Here is a 22,329-nt window from a genome sequence, read left to right as displayed (position 1 = left end):
ATATTCTTCCCTATAGCTTGTCTTGCAGATATACTTAAAATTTCACAGAGCTTATAGAGTAGGTATCATTTTTAGGACCGTTTTCTTGCATCTCTGTACAAGACAGGGATCTGTTTAGGTACAATAAAATAAAATTGTATATGGCAGTGATGGAAATGCATTTTGATGCAGTCTCATCTGAATGAGGGGGGAATCATTTCTTTGAAAGTATCAAGTGCTTCACTTTTAGCTGTATCTGGAGTTGGCCAATATCCTAAATTTTTCATAGTTGGGGGGAAATAAGTTTATTTTCAGTCTCAGGTAAGCATTATTTAAAATAGGGATCTAAGGGCACTGTTTTCTAGGAGGCAGTTTGGGGATACTGATTTTTAAAGTACTGATTATCTTAAAGTTTGCTCAGTAGTGTTTGGTATTAAAAGTCCTTGAGGAAGGTAGGTTAATGAGTCACTCAGAGGTGCTAGGTAAATTCTAGGAAATGGTGAGACATCCTACTTTTAGACTAGAAGTTAAATGTTATCTGACTACAAGGGTTTTTCGCTTGGCTAACATGATGCAGAGATGAAATCGGTACACATACAGATACTTCTGCATCAATAGATGAATCATAAATGCAAGAATTAATGCCTGTAAAAATCAGTCTCAGAACAGTCAGAGTTCAACACGTATCTCAGCTGACTGGCTTCTGCTCCCACTGGCCTGCACCTTGCAGCTCTGAGCTTCGGGTGTGCCTGGGGCACCTCTGACTGCCCCTGTGGCCATGGTTTCAGGCTGACTGTCGGCTTGGAGAGCAGTTCTAGTTTTACAACTGACCTGTGGCCACTCCTCAATAGGCAATGCAGTCACACTTAAAGGCTGCCTAACTGTACACATTTTTATAGAATTGCAGAGGTTTGATGCACAATTACTATAAAATAGAATACTCACAGGAATTTTTAAGGTGAACCTGTGTTGGCTGTGCGCTGTACGGCACAGTGCCACTGCTGTGTCAGTGATGGAAACAAACATACAAACAGTATACATACAGTGATTCCATATTATCTCACAGGGAAACTGTATAGCAATAGTACGTAATATTGATGTTTTGTATCACTTGGAAGACAGGGTACAGTACTGACCCTGATACTTTTGAAATCTACACTTTTTAAGAAGTCAACAATTTTTGAACTTGCTGAGTAGCTAAAATCTTACAGTTTCTCTTCCTCCTAAAGTCATTCTCCCCTAAAGAATATGTGAAAGTAAATGTCTTGCCCAGTAGTCCAGTAGATTTTTTTGTGTGTGTGTTGGGTAGTAGTAGTTTGCTGGAAGTATTGTTATGGCTCTGATTCATATCACAAATTCTTTTCTTCTCTCATAAAAATCTATGTCCATGCATGTTTCCTTACATGTGATTATCTTCTTTTCTTTCAAGTCTTTTTCTTCTCTACCATTTCCAACAAAGCAGGGGAAAAAAATCAGTCTTAGAAGAAGGAGATCGTCAGAGAGTTATAAGCAGCTTTGCTTCCCGTGCTATTGAGGCTCACAAGCAATCTAATATCAATGGATCATTGAACAATAATCTCCCCAAATCTTCAAGTAACATTACTTTTTTATCTGATGAGAACCCATTAACTACTCAAAACCCATTGTATGTGGAAGGTGTCACTCAGAGTCCTGCTGCTGCTGGGTTACTACGGAAAAGAAACGATGCCCTAGATACTCTTTCTCCTATGCACTTAGTCTTGAGAGATGCCTCCTTGGGAGGCAGTCACCGTGCGTGGACGGTACCAGCTCATGTTACCAAAAGACACGTGCCTGGTTCTCTGAGCAGGCCGGTTATCATGGACCCCATTCAGTGGCAACAGGAAAGACTCAAAGCAGAGAATGAAGGAACTGAAAATCAGCCTAGCGGAGATGATCTTAGCAGTCCACTGTTTCAAAGAATAAGTGGCCCCAAGTTAACTGTGAAAGAGAAGGCAAGACAATTTGAGCAGCAGGCTTTGCAGGAAATGAAGCAAGTGAAATCTCCTGATGTGAAATCCATCCGTTCACCAACACACAGCAGCTGTTTCCAAGAAAGAGAGAACGTGCTAGAGCAGTCTCCTAAAAGTGTGGTTGCTTCTCCTTGCCTTCGCTCTTCTCCTCTGTCCTCTCCAACACCTTGTGCTGAAGTAGTTGAGCCTGAGCCTTCCACGGTCCCCTCTGTAATCATCACTCACCACGACTATCCTGAAGAACTTTCTCCTCCACCAACTCGGAAACCAACTCCTCCGTCTTTTAGGATAAAGAAATCAGTTTGCCAAAGTTTTCTAGCTCCTCAGACCAAAGGAGAAGTTGCAGAAAGCATTCCAGATCCACCTAAAATTCCCCCACCCCCACCTCCACTGCTGCCACCTCCACCTCCATCCCCTCCTCTGTTGCCACCACATCCTCCAGCTCTGCCCCCCGTGTCTCTTTCTTCATCTCTTCTTAGCACCCAGCACCTCTCCCCTGCAAAGCATTCAAAACCCCCTGCCAAACAGCCAGCTGTACTGCCACCGGCCCCAGTGCCAGAGCCACCTCCCCGTAGGGAGCTGAAAGGTATTCTTAAAAACATTCAGAATTTAGCAGCAATTGAAAAGTCCGTGGCCAACATGTACAGCCAAATAGACAAAAACCACGTTCTGCCCAAGCACATTTCTAAGCTCAAACCAGTTGCAACACCAGAGCTGCCAACTCCAGAGGCAGTGGCTGAGCACAACCAGCAGAATGGCAGCTTGAGCTGTGTTGTGGAGGAGCTTGAGAAACGCTTTCCATCCCAGTCGACAGCACTGTAATGTTTTCAGTTGGATGTTTTCTGCATGTTACATTTTGAGTGAGATGACTCTAATGCAGCACACGGTATCTGCCTCAGACTCTCCAGAAATTCAGACTTTTTCCTTTTCTCCGCTGTATATCACTATTTAGTTCTAATCCCAAAATTGAGACTTTGTCTTACCTGTTTCCTCAGAAATTTGTAATGTATAATTTTCCAAGTGGTTCTCTCAACACTACATTGTACTGCTCTATGGCATTGGTTCTTAGTCTTTTTTTACCAGAAATTCTTGGGGAAAACTGTCTATTTGTACCCAAGGATCAGTCATACGTGACAGAGGGCTTGATACTGCTTTATGTTAAGCAGCCTTCACTGTAGCTAATACCACCAAGCAGAGCAATTTTTCTGCATCTGTAATGGGAATCTCTTGCTTTGCCCATAAAATGTACCACCTGGGAGGAATCTTACTGTCAAATATCGGATGTCAAAGAAAGCAAGTGCTGATAGTAAGCAGGCTCAGCACAGTGAGCCAGAGTTATTACAGTTATTCATCTTTTTATTGCGTGGGAGATGACGCAGTGCTCTGTTTTGCTAGCTTGCTTTCTTTCAGCTCACATTTGCATCTCTTAAGTCAGAAGAAGGTTTTTCTCTTGATTTGTCAGTAATCCCGGCTGTTTTCCCTCATGTCACTTACATGCCTTCCATTGCTTTTTTTTTTTATATATATTGTAACTGCATGTTTAAAGTTTTTATTTTGTAAATGATTTAATGTACAAAGCATTTTTTTTTATTTTGCATGTTCATGTTGATGTCGTCTCTCTAACTTTCATGCTAATTTGCCATGAACTTCAGTTAATACATCTTGCTTATCTTAAAATGTAATAAAGTCATTCTGATTAGTGTCACTAAGTGAATGGTTTATAAGTACTTGTAAAAATCCATGTAATATGGATGTACTTACTGGCTTTTTTGCTCACAGTTATCTAAATCAGACCTTTGCATTAAATATGTCAATTAGATTGTCCTTTGAAACAAACGGTAAGTAGAAGCATTTTGGCATTTAAATGAATGTTAGTTTGGTTCAACCTGCAAGTTTCATTTAGTTCTTTGCCAAAATGAAGAATATTCATGTTTAAAATGAAAATTTTTAAAAGCAGTGGTAAAGGCATATATTACAGAATGAAGAAAAACTAAAATTCTGTTAAATATCAAATGTATAATTCTGAGCAAAAAGGTAATTATTTATCAGACTGTCTGGAGATACTCAGCATTTCTGTGGTGCTTGGCCTTTTCTCTTTTTTCTTTTTTTTTTTCTTTTTTTTTTTTTTTTTAATCTGCGGTTAGGACATGTACGGATGCTTCAGTCAGAAACTGCTGAAGGTAGTTTCTCTTTCTTTTTTTTTTTTTTTCTCAGAGCCAAACTTCATGATCTCCATCATGCAAGCTTTGATGATATATTAGAATTTTTCTATGCATAATGAAGTCCTGCACTCTTCTTGGGCTAGATTGTAGTTCCAAGACAGGTAATGATTAGGAACAGTACCCAAACGTGTGCAGGGAATGATTATCCATCACAGCATTTTTACTGTAAGAGTCGATATAATTTGAGATTCACACAGGTAGGTTAGCTGCCCATCATGCTAAATGGCTCTGAGTGGTGCAACTGCAGCACCAGCAGCAAACTGTCAAAGATTAGCAGCTATTAGAGAAACCTTTAAGATTTAAGAGCCAGAATTGGAAGATGGCTTACATGTGTACCTTCTTCTGTGTACCTCCTGTGGTCCAGGCACAGAGGCAGTGGGACAATTGAAAGTGTGCACAGATGAGCATGAGAAGTTATCGTGCTAAGTGTAACAGATGCTTTTGTGTAGTTCTCTACATCACTAGTGAAATACTAGACAAATACAAAATAATTTTGCAGTGTGTAGTGTCATACAATAGAGTTGCAGGTGTTTAGTAATTCAGGAGATAAACTTCAAAGGTTTTATTCAGCTACAATTATCTGTAGCATTCCTTAGGTAGAAAGGTTGGACGTCACACAAAAATTCCATTTTAAATATTTCATCCAATCACTCTCAGAAGAGTCTGTGGGGGTCATGGTAATCAGCTCTTCACTAATGAGGAGCACCTACCTTCTCTCATTCTTTAACCCTTATTAAGTTGGAGGGTTTATGAAACCTAATTTATTTTTGTCTGTAATTAATGCAACCTTTGTTCTTTAGTTCGTTTCTTGAACAGCCCTTATTAAAAAATAAAAATTGATTAGACTGGGAAAGAAACTATACCAATAGCATGTATTTTAACCTACGCTAGGGAGGTTCTGTCCCATTGAAATATCTGGGTGCTACTAGAGCTCTGTAGCACTAGGAAGTATGACAACCAATACACTACTTGGCAAAATGTTGACCATATACAAGCTTATTGACCCCTCCTTGGGTTGTCTGGGTTGTCCAATTTGGTTTATTACTGTCAGATGTGACCCTGGATATAGCCCTGGTCCTTTTATCAGCAGCTTGACTGGGTTGAGTCCTGAGCAGGAGCAGAGATTGCATCTGTGAAGAACTCTTCTTGCCTTTGTACTGTCTGCAAAGCTGAAATTAAGCAGTAGTATCATTACTCATCTCCCCTCCAGGTTCTTTTTCTCTTCAGATTCCAGTTACGAACTGCAGGAAACCTCCATTTCAAGAGTTGGGGCAAACTGATAAGCAGTTGCCTCCACTGCGTAGTATCTGTAGTATTTGGGTTTTATGGTTCTTACACTTTTAATGTGAAAACAGATGAAAAGTATGAAATAGCAAATGCCTGGTGGGATGCCAGTAATTGGGAAAATCGTTGCTTTAGGCAAATCACAGTTCCTTTAACTCATGTTAGCAGCACAGTCCTGTGAAGGTTGCCAGTGTTTGTACATGTAAATTCATTCTTGTTTCATCTGTCATGTTAAGCACCAAGAGTGTATAAGTAGGTGCCATATTATCCTACATCATCATAGGCATTATGTTCTTGCTTTCCATTTTTGCATTGAAGATTTCTCTCTGACTGCAGTGAAGTCTAGCTGCTAATGTCTATCCAGAAGCAATTCTTTACTCAGTGGAGAGCTTTAAGTTCCTTCCTGGAAACAAATGATGTTGTTTTGACCTTTGGCTTTTTCTCAGAATAGAGATCCTTGTGCTGTATTGAGTGAATGGACATTATTTGTCTAGCTATTTTTTTTCTTCTAATCATGACCACACAAAACTGTAAGAAAAGTATATGCATCTCTCAAAACACAGCGTGGTACTATTTTTAAGAAAGTTGAATTCCAAATTCAATTAGAATTCCTTATATTACAATTTTAATCTGTGATCCAATGACTACTCAAGAACAATTAAGATTAATAGGCTTACTTATCCTCTGTGCAACACAAGACCTTCTTTTTCTGAAGATTGCTGCAGGCGATAGGGAAACTAAATACAGTGTTGCTCAAGTGGGCTTTGAAAAGTCACGTATCGTCTTGTGATGATAAATCTTCATTTCAGTTGTTCATTAGTTTCATATTATATGGGCAACAGCATTAATGTAATTCTGATAATCAATTCCATGTGTTGAATATTAATAGAAAATTTTAGACATGATGATAGTAAAGAATAATAAGGACTTGTACTCTGTTTTTTATTGTTTACCCAAGCGTAATTAATGAATTTCCCTAGACTGCTGTCTCCGTAGTAGGTTAAGCTCAGCGTACTTCTGAGCATTTATTCTTCCCTTCTTAAAAATAAAATTCAAAAATTCCATGCCTATCCTTAATACCAAATTGCTGTTTGCTAGTTTTGTATAAACCATTATAATTTTCTGGCACAAAATGTGAAAATACAGACCTTGATAGATGTAAGTGCATTTGTCATGCAATGCGAATGGCTCCAAGAAAATGAATTAAAACAACAACGAAAAAAGTCCAATGAGATCAACAGTACAAAGCCTGTGGCAAAATAATCATAGATAGATAAAATAATGTAACTCCCCCCCTGCTGAGCAAGTGTTAGGAAATGTGTAATTTTAATAATAATGTGTTAAATTACTAAGAGAAGCTTCAGGCCAATTTCTAGCAAGTCCTTTGTGGATAACGAAAGTCCAGAAGCAGTAGAGAAACTGTTCACTGCTTAAACACTCAGGTGAAATAACAGTCTCTGTAGATGGTGTTTGTAGGTCTGAGACAACAGAGAAGGTGACTTGGCAGGGCCTCTGTTGGAGAGAGTAAGGAAAAACCAAGCACAGCATTTACCCTGCTCCCCTTTGCTGTGTTGCACTGGGTGCACTGGCTCTCTGGCTTGTGGGGATTGGGGATTTCTTCTCATTCATTTGCAATCTAAAGCAAGAAAAGATCCCAAAGACTCACTGGCCTTTCTCATGCAATAATTTGTATGTGCAGAGCAAATCTAAAGAAAGACATATTTTATGTTGTAGATATGTATTTCTTTTCTTGCTGATAATCGCATTATCTTTTCATCTCTCCAGAAAGAATGGCAATATGCATCTTTACATAGTCTAGCAGAAGTATACTAATACTTTTTTTTTTCTTTTTCTGACTTCAAGGCGAGGATATGCACAGCAAGAGGTAAGGCTGTTCCCTAGTCACATTTAAATTACTAATTATATCAACAAACTTTTTCCATACAAACCTGTGTTATGAAACAATGGCTATTTTAGAGACCGGAAATACAAAGTGGTTCAAAAAGTGTGTATGTATTCACGAGCTGTACTTTTCAGTGGTAGCTTGGAACCATCGTGGCACAAATGTAACCTCCAGGCCAGGAGACTGCTGCTTGACAGCCTGCCAAAAAGTTCCGTAGGGCATTGCTTCCATTGCTTGCTGTGTTTTACTACAGCAGATTTAATCATCTGCTGCTGCCCACTGTCAAGGGCCCAGCACAGACATTTTCTGCAACCCACTGTGGTCTGTCCTTGCAGTGTCTTTCTTTCAGCAACGAGTAACATGGAGAATTTTCTTCAGAAATCTAAATGAACTCATTCAGTAATGAGAAAATTCTCTGACATGTGTTTCTATCATAAAGGCTGGTATTTACTCATGAGTGCTTTACCATTATTATTAGTCTTAGGATGAGCTTCTGGAGCCTACTGCTGCTTATTCAGTAGTTTGTTGTGCTGTGATTTGGCCTCCTGATTTGCAGAGCTGATTTATGTCTCACAATTCAGCTACAGAGCTTCCCCGTCTCCCAGGGTTTGGTTTCGGCTGAAACAGTGCCACCAAATTTTGGGAGGAGTGTTCAGATAACAGTATTGATCTCCCTGAATAAATCTGATCCTAATTTGCAAAACTACAAATTAATGCGTATTAGTCTAAGTCATTTACAGAAAACTGGAGGTGCAGACTAATTAACAAAGTGACTGCCGAAAATGACCTGTGTTTAACTATGATGCACCATATAGATCTGTCAGTCCTCTCTGTGCGACCTCCAGGGGTCTCTCTGCTCACCCCAGCATGCTTTTCTCACAGTGTCCTGCACAGAGTAAGGAATCACAGATAAGCTGTAAAGAAAGTAAGTGAGATAATATTTCACTATCTAATTGGGATTGTGAATTCAAGTCTATTTGTGGTTGCAAGGCATTTAGTTAAAAGCCACACAAGTACAGAAATATAGATAGAGGACTGAAGTGATGGTACTGCCGCAGAAGCTTGGAGTAGAAGTCAAGGTACTTCAGGTTTTTAGTAGCTGAATCAGAGGCTTTTCTACAAACCCATAGGTTTGCTTTCTACCCATTGTGGGGAATTTTTGTTTGCCACTGTTTCCCTGCTGTCTACAACACACACGACACAATAATTCTATAGGACTCTGATAAATGTCCTTGAGCTAAATAATCTAGAGAATCACCACATAAACTGGAAAGCTGATTTCATATAATAAATAGTGGACTATAAAGTGGTAATACAAGAGTAGGTGCTCAGCAGTTTTCTCCTCAGTGAATATGGAAGCACCCAGGTGACTGCCATATGAAAGGCTCTAAAGAACCTGTGTTGTTAAGATTTCTTTCCAATCTTCTGACACAAATGACTTGTGTTTTAATTGTTACTGCCTAATTAACACCTTTCTAATTTTCTTCTGTAGCAACAGCAGTTGCTGAGACCTTCTCTTCTCAGACCAGAGGTACCAGTATTTTTCATGTCTTAATTGTTCAATAACAGTTAAAACGGCTTTTACATTATTTCCTAATCAAAACTCATCTTTGCTGGGTAATTTTTTTCCTGACTGTCTTAGATGAAGAGGAAGGCTCTAACATTTGTTAATCCATTTATGTAGTTTTTAATTACTTGAAATTTATTGCCTCTTGTTATTTTGGCTGCTCATGGCTTGTATGGATATCCTGTTCACTGGATGAAGAACTGGCTGGATGACCAGGCCCAAAGGGTTGTCATGAATGGACATAAATCTGGTTGGTGGCCAGTCACAAGTGGTGTTCCCCAGGTCTCCGTATTGGGGCCAGCTTTGTTTAATATTTTTGTCAACCATCTTGATGAGGGGATAAGTTTGCAGATGACACCAAGTTGTGTGTTGATCTGCTTGAGGCTAGGAAGGCTCTGCAGAGGGATCTGGATATGCTGCATCAATGGGCTGCATCCAGTTGTATGGCATTCAACAAGGCTAAGTGCCAGGTGCTGTGCTTGAGTCCTAACAACCCCATGCAGTGCTACAGGTCTGGAGAAGAGTGGCTGGAAAGCTGCCCAGAGGAAAAGGACCTGAGGGTGTTGGTCCACAGGGGCTGTACATGAGCCAGCAGTGTGCCCAGGTGGCCAAGAAGGCCAGTGGCATCCTAGCTTGTATCAGAAATAGCATGGCTAGCAGGACTGGGGAAGTGATTGTCCCTTGTACATGGCGCTGGTGAGTCTGCACCTCGAGTACTGCGCTCAGATTTGTGCCCTCACTACAAGGAAGATGGTGAGTTGCTGGGATGCCTTGAGAGAAGAGCAACAAAGCTGGTGAATGGGCTAGAAAAGAGGACACATGAGAAGCAGTTGAGGGACCAGAGGTTGTTCAGTCCGGAGAAAAGGAGGCTGAGGAGAGACCTCATTGCTCTCTACAACTACCTGAAAGGAAGTAGTAGTAAGGTGGGTGTCTTTCTCTTCTTGGTTGACAAATGTTAGGGGAGGAGGAAATGGCCTTAAGTTGTGGCAGGGGAGGTTTAGATTGGATATCAGGAAGAATTTCTTCACAGAGAGCATGGTCAACCGTTGGAACAGCCTGCCCGGGGAAGTGGTGGAGTGGCCAACCCTGGAGGTACTTAAGAGATGTGTGGATGTGGCATTTAGGGACATCGTTTAGTGGTGGACTTGGTTGTGTCAGGCTGATGGTCGGACTTGAAGATCTTAAGGGTCTTTTCCAACCTAAATGATTCTGTGATTTTGCCCTTGAGCATCTTTAAGTTGCTCCCATGTGCTTCATCACACAGACAGAAAGCTATCCTAGCTTCATGTCCAGATTCACAGAGACAATAATTTCCTCGCTATTCAAGCGTGATCTATTTTTTCAGATAATTAGTCAACTGATAATCGATGATTGTACCTGGAGACGAACTAAGCAGTTGGCCTGCCAAGTTAATGGAAGTATTAGTACACTGCAGTGAAGTGCAAAGACAGTTCTTGTTTATAAACACAATACTTTCTGTTTCAAATCTTTTAGACCCAATGTGATTCCCTGAATAGGCGAAGTGTATTTGCAGTGAGTGAATGGGAGTTTTATGCAGGGTAAGTGAGACAGTGTCCCACACCAGCAAGAGCCTGCATTTAGCTGACTTAGAACAGTCACTCCCAGGAAATACACCAGGGTGGGGGTCATTTAAAGCTTGTGTTGATTTCTCATTGTGGTTCTTGATGGTTAACAGTGTTCCTTGAATTATTATAGTTCTTTTCTTTGTGTTTTTTGTTTTGGTTTTTTTTTTTTTGCACTTTGGGGTACGGTTCTTTGTGTCTTTATCATCAGTCATATCGTGTGTCACTGTTTGCATTCAATCGGTGTTCTCTCTCAACAGGAATTAAGTATGGAGTCTGGAATTGATCCAGGGCAGGAATACTATGGGCAAGATTACTACAGTTATGAGCATGGGTACATTTTCATTTTTCCTATGTATTTCTAAACATGCTGCTTTTCAAGGTTGGTGATGTTTATTATTACAGCGCCTAATCTGGAGACTTCCCTTCACCTCAGGATTACTTTAATCTTTCCATCCACTAATGAGTGTGCTGACAACAAAACTCAATTCTCGAAAGTTAAAGGGGCATTGTGTAACTCCCTGCTTCTTTAGGAATCCAATTATTGCACCACAGTGTGCGTACTCCATTTATCATGCCATTTTTATAGTCTCTTTTTTATTTGCATATATCTGCTGTCTTGGAGATGAATTTACATCATCTCCTCCCCTTTTCTGTCTCACCAGCCTGAGTTCAGTGATACTTTCTGCTCATAGTTCCAAGCCAGCATCTGGCTTTTTACATTTACCTAGAAAAATATCATCCTGCCTTTTTTGGGTAAAGTCTGTTTGATTGCAAGCACTTTAGGGATTTGCTATTCTTACAAGCTTGCAAGGATTCTCCAGAACTGATCCTAGAGAATCTACTCTTTTATCCCTCAATTAAAAAAAAAAAAAAGAAAAAAAAAGGAAAAAAAAAAAGACCAAAGAAGATGAGGTACCTGGAAAAGAAGGTCGTTGCATTCAGGAGATCCCAGAGACCTGGCAGCTGGGGCTCCCTCCGGTTGTAATGGGCGTTGGGCCATTTGCAATAGTTTGTAGTTCGCACGTTTGTAGCTGTGTGTGAAGACACGCGTGAGTACATTGTTGCATGTTACAAAGAAATGATGGTGTTTTGCCAGGTATGAACTGCCTCAGTATGGGAGCCGCCGCAGACTGCTGTCTCCTTCGGGGATGTACGATGAGTATGGGGAAGTTGTGGTGGAGAACGATGGTGGCTACTACTACAGCCCACATGGATCAACAGCAGAAGAGGTAGGCATCTCTGGCGTGTTGAATCTGGCTCTGCAACAAGGCGAAGCATTGGTAAACCTAATCAAATGGATTTTGTAATTAGAATACTCTATATAGACCAAATAAGCAGCTCTTCCAATCCTAATCATTTGCCATTGTGATGACCAGTAAAGTTTGTGTCAGAAATGAAAAGGAATTGCAAAGTTTCTTTTAATATGCACATTAGTTTTTCCCTTAATGTAGATTTCTACTTCAATGAAAGTCCACATGGCCTTAGGTAATTCCATTTTATGTTCTTAACTGAATGGAGTGTTACTAATATTTAGCCTATAACTGGTGATTTTCCACTGAGAAAAATAGTCACCTAAACTAATTTAACATAAAGTTTACAACTGAATGTAAGGAAATTCTGAAATATCAGTGTCAGCCAGAAGAAATGTTCATTTTTTAAACTTAATATTCAGAATTACCAGACTCTTAATCCATCACATGGGTTTTTATTAAATGAGAAGAGATAACATTTATGAACCAGTATTTTTCCCTGTTGCCAAGGCAAGGTAGTTGTGCATTTGCAGCCTCTTCTACAAGTAAAGCTTCCTCATAACTTTGGTAAAATCTATTCTAAAACAAGTGAGTTAGTTTTAATCCTGGGAAAAAGTGTTGCATTTGTTCCTACTGACTTAGGCTATGAGTTTTTGTAATACCTATATTTCAAATTGTAATCAAGTTCCATTTTCATAATTTGCAGGGAATGAGTCAAGTCAGAGGTCCTTCAAGCAGAGGTATAAGCCAGAGAGCAGGGGCTCAAATAGAAGGTAGACCTTTAGGTGGTGGGATGGATCTAAGGCATGGCTCTGGAAGAGTATATAGAACCGGCCAGGGAAAAAGGAAACTAAAAGCAGTGATGCATTTAAGTCGTGTAGCAGTCAGTGCTCAAAACCAAGTAGGAAGAGCTGAGTCTGCTCGTTCTCCGTGGAAGAAAGCAAAGATATTCCCAATGATTCTGCAGAAAGTGAAAGCCAGTAGGAAAGATTCCAGTTATGCCAAGTTGATGTCAGCTCGCCAAGTGGTTGATGAGAAAAGCATGATTATCAGGGGAAGTTACTTCCAGAAATCAACAGACGACAGACCTTCAATGAGAAAGCTAAATCATGTGTTAAAACGCATTAGCGTCTCCAGAAAATTTCAAGATGCAAGAGGAAAAGGAGAGGAAGAGTATGAAAGAGATGAAGCAAAATCAGGAGTTTCAATAAGCATCACAGCAGAGAGCGAACATGAGGATAGTGATTATGAGAAGGAGAAGAAGAAGAAGAGGAGAAGAAAATACTCTTCAGATGAGTCATCAGCAAAGAGTAGTAGCTCTGGCTCGGAGTCAGAAGATAAAGACTATTTGAAAGTAACTCTGGACCAAGATGAAGCCACTGAAAGTACTGTGGACTCTGATGAGGAAACTGGGCATGATTTGGGGGATTCTGATGATGAATCTGGATCCAGCTCCAGCAGTGAATCAGAGGAGGACTCTTCTGAAGAGAATGGTGATGAGGAAGAGTCTGATAGTGATGAAGATGATAGCCTCTCAAGGAGCTCATCTACACAAAGTTCATTCAGCAAATCGGGGACTAGTGAGTCCAGCAGTAGAAGAAGCACTGAAAGGTCAAGTATAAAAAGTAGGAGAGGTAGCTCTCGTGGCAGAGTGAGGCGATCCAGCCAGAAATCGAACATCAGCTCTACTGCGTCAGGTACAAGCTACAGGAAAGCTTCAGGATCCAGCTGTAAGAGCAAAACTTCCTCTGCCAGCCTTGAAATAGAAGATACGATAGAAGAGGTTTCAGAAGAAGATGAACAAGAAGATACGGACCGAGTCGGTGCAAGCCCTGATGCAGATAACACAAACAATAGCGCAGTTTCTGAAACATCTGCAAATGCAAGAGCTGCTGCTAACAGAGAAGGCGAGAGAGGAAAATCAGGAATTAATGGTGAGGATAGTGAGGATGAAAGCACAGAGGAGGTTGATACAGATGCTAGTGACAAGGAGAAAGCTATCAGTAAGAATGAATCTTCTTGTCTAGAAAGTGAAATCAGTGTTACTTCCAAAGGTACTGAAGGGACAAAGAGCACAGCTAGCGCCCCTTCTAGCAAAACTGCTACTTCCCCTGATACTGGGAATCAAAGTTCAGACACTAATATGCACAGAAAGAAAATAAAAAAGATATCCCAGGAACACAGTCAGTCTCAGTCAGATGAGACCCTCAATACTGCCATTACGGAGTCAGAGACTGCTGGTGATTCTACGTCCTTTTGAAAAGGAAAAACAGTAGGTGGAGATATTGCAATAAGGAGTGATCTTGTTTGCTGTGCCTTCTGTGTGGTCTTTCCTAAACAATTCGTGCTTGACTAGAGGTAGCCAAAAAGAAAATGGCAAAGCTTATTGCTTCAGCACTTAAATCTTTTATGCTATGTTAAGGATAGAACTGTGGAAAACCAAACTAATATAATTCCTCTGAAAGACTACTCAGGTATACTTATTGATGGATATAGAAGGATTTATTTTCATATAGCAATGGCAAGAAAGAATACTTCTCTTTCTCTGCTAATTTCAGTAATGTAGTTAAAGAGGCACTGATAATTTTACATTTAATGCTTTGGCATTATGCATATAGTGATGCAAAAGTACATGGCATTTTGTATTAGCTGTGATGGGTAGCTCAATGAGCATGGTGGCACAAACCTGTTAAGAGCCCTGTGCTCAGGCAGGTTATGTCTGTGTCACAAAATAGCACTTACAGGAAGGAAAAGGTGCAAAACATACGGGATTCAGTGGAGAACAGGAATGAGGATGAAGATATTTATGACTTGAAGGTCATACATGGTTTCATCACATTTCACTACCATATAAGCATTTGCTAATCTTCACCTGAGTTCTCTGGTGTAAACCTTAGCCCTATTTTCTGGGAGGAAAACTGAAATTGTAGCACAGTAACATTCCCAAAACTGCTGGATATTACTAGCAGCACTGGGATTAAACTGCTTCCGGATTATGGGATTCAGGTTTTGTTGATGTACAAGGCAGGAGTGCAGAGGTAGGTGTACAATGTGAACTCGATAAGAAGAGGAAATGAGTTATATTTTCTAACTTCTGCCTTTCCCACTTTACTGTGTGGGGTTTGGATTTTTTTTTGGCTGTTTTTTGTTTGTTTTTAAAAAATATATTAAAAGTTTGAGATGCATAATGGCAAAGTATTGCTGGGTAACTATGTTCAGTATGTTGGTATTTACCTTTTAAAATTCACTAAGCTGCAATATCTGATGTCATTCAATAGAGAAATCTTATAGTACATTTCTGCTCAGAACGAGCATGATCGCCTAGGAAGGATTTCTGTTATTTACAACTTAAGTTGTCATCTTTGTGTTTTCGTATAAGAAACAATCCCTGCATGATTTACTGCTTCACAGAGCTCTTACCCGTGCTGCCAGCACACCAAGTATGAAAGCTTTGTATACACACAATCTATCTGTACTTCATCTGCCTTTTATCAAAAGCCATAGAGTTGTTTCTCAACCATTTATCCAAATAAGCAATAGAAAGCTTAAATAAAATTAAAGCTTTGAGCCAGTATTGGATTAGTCTTGTGAGTACTTTTGAGCTAGTACAAATTTGGCTTTGGGCATATGCACCAAAGCTCTGCCAGGAAGTCTCTATTAGAGGGAGCAAGAAAAATGTTTGAATTTTAATGATAGTGGGATACTTCAGCCTGCTGGGGAGTTACCCTGGAAGGGCAATGGATGCTGAGCTGTAAAACGTGATAGTAACTTTTCATTTTCTCTCTGGAATTCCAATTGAGATGTGAACTGGGTTTATGATGACTCACTTTTTGTATTCCCATATAGCACAAAATTGTAGCTGCACATGATATTTTCCCATAGATTCCATTTAAACAAGTCCGTCTGTTCATCTACCTGAATACATATGTGTGAAGAAAATTATATGTCTTTATCAGGAACAAATGAATAGGCCTATAAGTAATTTGTACAAAGTGTAACTTCTCAAAGCTTAAGAATTATCATCACCCGTTTCTCTCTGGCATGATATTCTTTCTCTTAAAACTGTCTTTTCTTAAGTGCATGTGTATGTATTGCAGTGGGAGTTAACTGTGATGGTATCTGCTGCCTTAGTGAAACAACAGCATTTGCTTTATTAATTCAAGAACAATGGTAGCTTGTTTCAGTGTATCACCAGGAATCAATCATAAATTATGTAATGGGGTTTTTGTAATCAATATTAGTACAAAGTTACTGCAACATGGAAATTGTTTGCATTAACTCGTTAAGAATGTGTATGGATTACATAAAATCAAAAGTCTCATTTCTCCACCATCTTTTATTTAATAGCAAAGCACCTCCATTGGTTCCTCTAGATTGGAATTGGCACAAAGCCTTACATCAGTCTTTCTAACCAGCCATTTTTGCCAACATCGTGCCTGAGAGTTTCCCTTGTGTAGGTCCTGAGATATTTTTCTCCTGGACATAGCGTGCATATAAAGTAGCCCTGCTCAATGCCATTTCTGTGCAGAATTTACAATTCAGTAATACTCTGAAGGAAAACTTCTAAGGCCTTCCTAAGCATTTACCCCTTAGTACAGTATTTTATTAGAAGTATCACACAGTTTTGTCATCATCAATGCCTTCCCGTTTGTCTTATAAAGTGGTAGTAATCTAGTTGTTTTTCCTATCTCTTTGTAACACACACCAAGACATTGCTTTGTTGAAATATGTCTCGCTTACTAATACTGCAATTTACAGAAATTAACTCTCAGAAAGTAACATCTCTTTTTCCAGAATTCTCAAAAGAAGATGCACTTCGACTTAATTGCAGCACAGCTGAATGCATCTAGCAACCCCTCACTGAATTTGTCACTACTTGAAAAAAAAATCTAATTTTTATATCTTTATAGCTTTTATACCTTTTCTTATACCATCTAAGTGAAAGGATGCTGTTCACAAACTAAAATGAGTTTATCCTTGTAACTTTCAAGTACAAGGAATTGATTGAATTGATTGTGTGTTCAGGCATTAGGCATACATGGTAGTGGCACAGAGTGGTAATCAGAAGAGTTAGGAAATACCAATGTACAGTCTAAAAGGAATAGTACAAAATGCCAAGTTAAAATTTCACACTAAATGTCTAGATAAAAGATGAGATAGATAGGAAAAAGGACAAAAAGCTGTAAGAAATCATACTGAGATTTAATAACATTTCTGTTTATCATTAAACAGTGGGCCAGAAAGAAAAGGATCAAGTTGATAGTTGACCCAGAGTATGAGACCAGCTCCACTGGAGAAGACAGCGCTCCTGATTCCAGCCAGAGGAATCGTCTTAATAACCCCAATATTCAAAACAACGTCAATGGTAACATCTACATTGCACAGAATGGCTCTGTTGTCAGAACCCGTCGTGTTTGCCTTGCTAATAATTTAAAAGTCACATCTCCAGTGAGGCTGGGGAAACAATTCAAGAAACTGGACAAGCTTGCAGTGACACATGAGGAGAATGTCCCACTGAACACATTGTCAAAGGGACCATCTTCTAGTGATAAAATGAACACGAGGCCTTGTAGCGTCTCATTTGCTTCCTCTATAGGGGCCGAAAACATAGTAGCAAAGCCAGGCGGCTCCAAAATGAAAAGCACAGAAGAGCAGGAATCAGTTGTTGATAACGAGGATGTCAAAGAGCCCTTGGAGTCACACAGTGAACACACACAGTCAGATGAAGAGGAGCTCTGGATGGGCCCTTGGAATAATCTTCACATACCAATGACAAAACTGTGATTATTTTTTTTTAAATTTTAATTTTTACTTCAGTTTATAATAAACTGCGCTTTTTATTGTCACTGAAGAAAATGTATGAAGTTTGTATCATGCACATATGTTGTATACTACAAATGACATGCTTTAAAGCTAAAAAAAAAATTTGCACTCACATTTGTACCAATTAATTGTCCCCCCCAACAACTGTTTTGACAGGCTCCAATTTCACTAAACAATACTTCATTTAAGTTAATTAGATTTTTTATCTTGATTTATTGTTTAATAAATAGTAAACTACTAATAACTGCACAGCAACATTTGGTTAACTTTTCAGACAGTTCTATACATGCCTAGCTTGTTTTTCCTGTAATGGTACTTGTGGCTATACTGTTTAGATTTGGAAAATTGTCTATTTATGTTCAAGATTTATATCCAGAGCTCTTGATTCTGAACTCAGAGTAATAAATTAAAAATAAATCCATGAAAGTCAATGGAGCAAATCTGCTGGTTTAAATTTGAGTAACAATACCAAAGTCAATAGTGATACACCATTTTTTTCCAACAGACGATCTCACTCAATGCTGAAATAGCAAACTAATGTAAGAGTGGAATCAGGGTTTGTAAGGCTATAGCATTGTTAAACAGGAAAGTGGAATAGAAGATTAAATAAGATAAAATTGCAAAGAGGAAGGAAATGTAAGGCAATTAATCTTATTCAGAGTTACCTTGCCGTGGTTTGTTCATTTTCTTTTGTAAATTAGCTCATTCCAATTTTCTTCTCTAGTCAATTTTTCATCTTTTCATCTCTTCCCAGATCAGTGCTGTTTTCTTCTTTATATGGTCTTTAGCTCCAGTTTTTATGCTCCATCAATAATTGTCATTCTATGGCTATATTCCTCTGAAATAAACCAGGATGATACAGGACTCTGTGAGATAGAAATAGGTATAAAAAGTAATTAATGGGAAGGGGATAGATACATTTTCAAGCCCAGCTAGCTTTTGGGTTAAATGGTACAATCACTATTCCACTCTGATAGTGTTGAACATAAACCTGCTGTAAAGACAAATGGATCATGGTGAAGGGGATAAAAAGCGAACACTTTCTGAGACTAATATGCAGAAATGCAGCTGTGAAGGACAAGGGGTGTCAGAACACAGAATTGTTCCAAAATCTTTTAAGTGAGCATTACTTGTAAAATACACTGTATAAAATACTGATAGCTGCTTTTAATTTCTGTTTATAACTCGAAATAGTGAGTGTGTCATGTTACAAATTCAACAGGGAGCTGAGAAACATCATTGTTCATAACCACCAAGTAATACTTAAAAGACATTAACGATGCAGAGCAAAGTATTCTTCTCCAATGTGATATTAGCAAAAACCATATATGTATATTTATACATGTGAGAAAAGTGTCCTGTTGTGTTATGCCAACTTTTTCTTCAGGATGAGATCTAACTAGTTGTGAGAACAATACGGGTACCTCTTGAAAGGTGGGAAGAGTCCACAGTTAAATGCATGCAACTAATAAGGAAAGGATTGGCATCATCATTCTTTCCCTGGTGCTATACCACAAGATCTGGATGACACTAGCTGTTGGTTCTGCTCTGGCAGTAAATGGACTTGTGCTGCTGTGATTTGGTTTGTTTTTCCCTTGCACAGATTATCCTACAGGCAATTCCTCTTAATGTTTGTCTTTAGAAGCTGTTTGCATGTTATGGTGATGTAAATGTCACATTTCTGTCAAATACCTCCTTTTCAACCTGAGGTTTCCAACCAAATATTTTGAGATGGTGCTTGTTTTTAGGCATGAGAAATGCAACATAGCCTACCATATGAGAAAAAAAAATACTGGATATTTCTTGCTCCTAACTCTTTTTCCCTTGGCATATATGGACTTGCTACCTAACAAAAAATAGCTGTTTGGAATTTAGCTAGAGTCTGAACATACAGACAAGAATGATGGAAGGAACAACAACAAAAAAAATCTATTCTTTGAAATAACTAGTAAAATGTTATATTTTAATCCTGTTTAAGATACTGTTGTTATTTCATTACATCATTTTTTTTGCAAGATCTGTCAATTCAATTTTTACTGAAGACTCTAAGGTCATACGCTTTTTAGAGAAACATCATCTTCCAGCTACTCTCAATTTTCTACCTACCTGTTTTCATTAGAGACGCACAGCTCTGCCAGCTTGTGTGCTGTGAAGGATTGTCATGCCCATCACTGATGGTCAGCAGTACAGCGCATGCTTATCAAGCGCAAAACCTATCAATACCTTCTCTTTTGTGCTGTCCATGTGCTCATATCTTTCCCCACAAAGCATAGAGCTTAAAAACTTTCACTCTTTCAGGAATGGGCAGGGTTTGTCTAAAATCTAACTTGATTTTAGCTAAACTTGTAAAGACTTAATGACCTGAATGAATACTGACTGAAAAGAAAGGGCTTTGTAAAATCTTTTACAGGTTCAGAAGATTTTAGGGGTGTATTTTTTTTTCCTTTTTTTTTTTTCCTGTCAATGTAACACTATAAATAAATAGTGTAAATTAATACAGATTTTAAACTGTGAGCAGATAGTGGGTTCCAGAACCAGTAGCAATAACAGTACATGCTGATAGAGTGAAAAATGGTCACTTCCACTTTCTTTTGGCAAGTTTTGTTATTAGCATTGCTTTTACGGATACAGTAAATAAAATAGAATATCTGGGTCTTGGGATATAATTTTCAGCTATTTAACCACTGAAATTTGCAGAGCTGATGATGCAAGACATGAGTATTTTCCCCTGGGTGGCAGAACTGCTGAATGGCTGACCAATCAAGGTGATACTCATTGCTCCTTACATTGATTTAATTTGTATGCTCCTCCAAGCAGGCACTAACAGTTTGATGGCTTGTGCTACGTCTTCCGTACAAGAAAGGTTCCAATGACAGACTTGGTGGCTTGTGGAAGGGCAGTGCAATACTGTGAGGCAGGACAAGGTATGTTTGGAAAAAAAATAGAAACTTCCATTATTTTTCTTTAAATGTGTGCTGCTATGAGCAATATTGCAAAGAAATCCCCACACAGGGCCTGTTAGGGTGCTTAAAAGGTTTAAGTATTAATGGTACACTCCATGCACCCATTATTTGCCTGAGTGGGTATGGGGGAAAAGGACAGCACGATTGTGATGGGTTCTGTGCCTGTCTTGGTACCTTCTGCTGGTAGTGATTTCACAATAGGATCACTCAGCATCTCCAGGGTTGAGTCCTTCCAGAAGCTAGTTACGTAGCTGGAAAACTTTGCAAGGACAGTAAAATGCAAAAGAGACAGAAAATTCTGTGGTTTTTTTAGTGTTTTTTTTTCTGTTTGTTTGTTTGTTTTATTATTTTAGTAGTGGTAGAACAGCAATCTCATACACAAATCTCAGCTTCCATAATCGAAAAACACAGCGGGAACTGAGTATTTTGAAGCAGTCACAACCATGAATGGCACTCTGGAAAGTGTCATGCTCATCAGAATAGCTTGAGTAGCTAAAACCACCTCTTCTGGTTCAAAGCCGTGGTGGTTCTAGTTTCTTGCAGTGGTCATCTCCAGGCTGCTTTTGCAGGATCCCAGTGCTTGGGGAGCATTTTCTTTTTATATCAGTTTGTCTCTAGAAAATGTCAGTTGTAACTCAAACCGTTACAAATACATTACATTTTGCAGCCAGTGAGTGGTGATAAACACTTCTTACCTTGTAAGATTAATAATTTTCCTGCAAATGGGGGGTATAAACTTGAATGCTTTTTCATCAAGCCCTGGCTTGTGGCTGTGCAGATGCACAACTAGCTAGAAATAAAATAGGCAGCAGCTCCCTCCTGTGTAGCACATGCCTGCATGCTGACCCTTCAAATGCTGCACACAGAACTCTAAGTTACCACTGACTGCCCTGTTTTTTGTAGTCTAAGAAAGACTTGCATTTATTACAAAAGTATTGATAAACAACAAGGTTAGATAAATCCCCCAAGAAACAGATGGCAGTTTATCAAATGAATTTGGAAGGCAGCTGTTTCTCAGAAGCCTATTAGATGAGCACTGAGAAATACTACCTTTTTTCTTTATTATTGGAAGAAGAGCATTTCAGTAATTTCACTGTTTGGACTTGGAGCACTAAGCCCAGGTGATTAAATGATAAAGCTGTCACACAGACCTGGATCAATAGTGTAGCAGCAACACGAGCAGAATTGGGTAATTCACGTGTAACCAAAGCTTTCAGGGTGGTACCAGCCCTGTCAGACGAAACATGGTTTATCTTTCTAGCACTGATCGTTGCTCTTTACCAATACAGGATAAAACAACGATGTTCCTTCCGCGAGCCACCCAAGAGTAGCACCAATCCTGCAAACTGTTTGCACGTTTTCAAGCAGAGGCTGTTTGTGAGACTGCCATGATAGCCACAGTGAGTTGCAGCATCCCAAGGAGTGTTTGCCTCTCCCCATGTGGATGCTGTAGAAACATACAGGTGGCCGTGGCATGCAGGAATTGCTGCCCTTTGGCTCCCACTAAGCAGACAGCGTGGGCTGAGTGTGTGTGGGCAGCCAGTGTTGAATTCAGCAGAAGTGGATGCAAACCCCTGATCCCAGCTGTGTGGAGCAACGCCTTGCAAATAACTGATTCTAGCCCAAGGGAGTTTAAATGATATGCCCACAACCTGGCAAAGAGCAGCAGTTTCCACTTAGAGATGGGGGAAGAAAACAGAGCTGCTCAAGCAGCAAATCCATTGGGGCTCTATGGACAGAAATGTGGAGATCCTTGCAGTT

General features: G+C 39.4%; 1 protein-coding gene across 18 annotated transcripts in view; it reads left to right on the top strand.

Annotated features, from left to right (window-relative positions):
• Positions 1–18,036, top strand: part of PCDH15 (protocadherin related 15) — a 738,695-nt gene extending 720,659 nt beyond the window's left edge. For 13 of the 18 annotated variants that reach the window (XM_067000244.1, XM_067000234.1, XM_067000238.1 and 10 more), the window contains 6 exons: positions 1,409–2,788; positions 7,340–7,361; positions 8,872–8,910; positions 10,790–10,863; positions 11,629–11,761; positions 17,015–18,036. In XM_067000244.1, the coding sequence (XP_066856345.1) occupies positions 1,409–2,788; positions 7,340–7,361; positions 8,872–8,910; positions 10,790–10,863; positions 11,629–11,761; positions 17,015–17,566 (2,200 nt within the window). In that variant the 3' untranslated portion in view covers positions 17,567–18,036. Of the gene's footprint in view, positions 1–1,408; positions 2,789–7,339; positions 7,362–8,871; positions 8,911–10,789; positions 10,864–11,628; positions 11,762–12,488; positions 14,055–17,012 lie in introns of all 18 variants that reach the window. The other 5 variants (XM_067000251.1, XM_067000250.1, XM_067000246.1 and 2 more) reach the window with 4 other exon arrangements.
• The last annotated feature ends 4,293 nt before the right edge of the window (positions 18,037–22,329 follow it).

This window comes from Anser cygnoides, chromosome 7 (genome assembly GCF_040182565.1).
Source record: "Anser cygnoides isolate HZ-2024a breed goose chromosome 7, Taihu_goose_T2T_genome, whole genome shotgun sequence".
NCBI lineage: Eukaryota > Metazoa > Chordata > Aves > Anseriformes > Anatidae > Anser > Anser cygnoides.
Note: the sequence above shows the minus strand (reverse complement) of the source record. Positions and strands in the feature narration are given on the sequence as shown.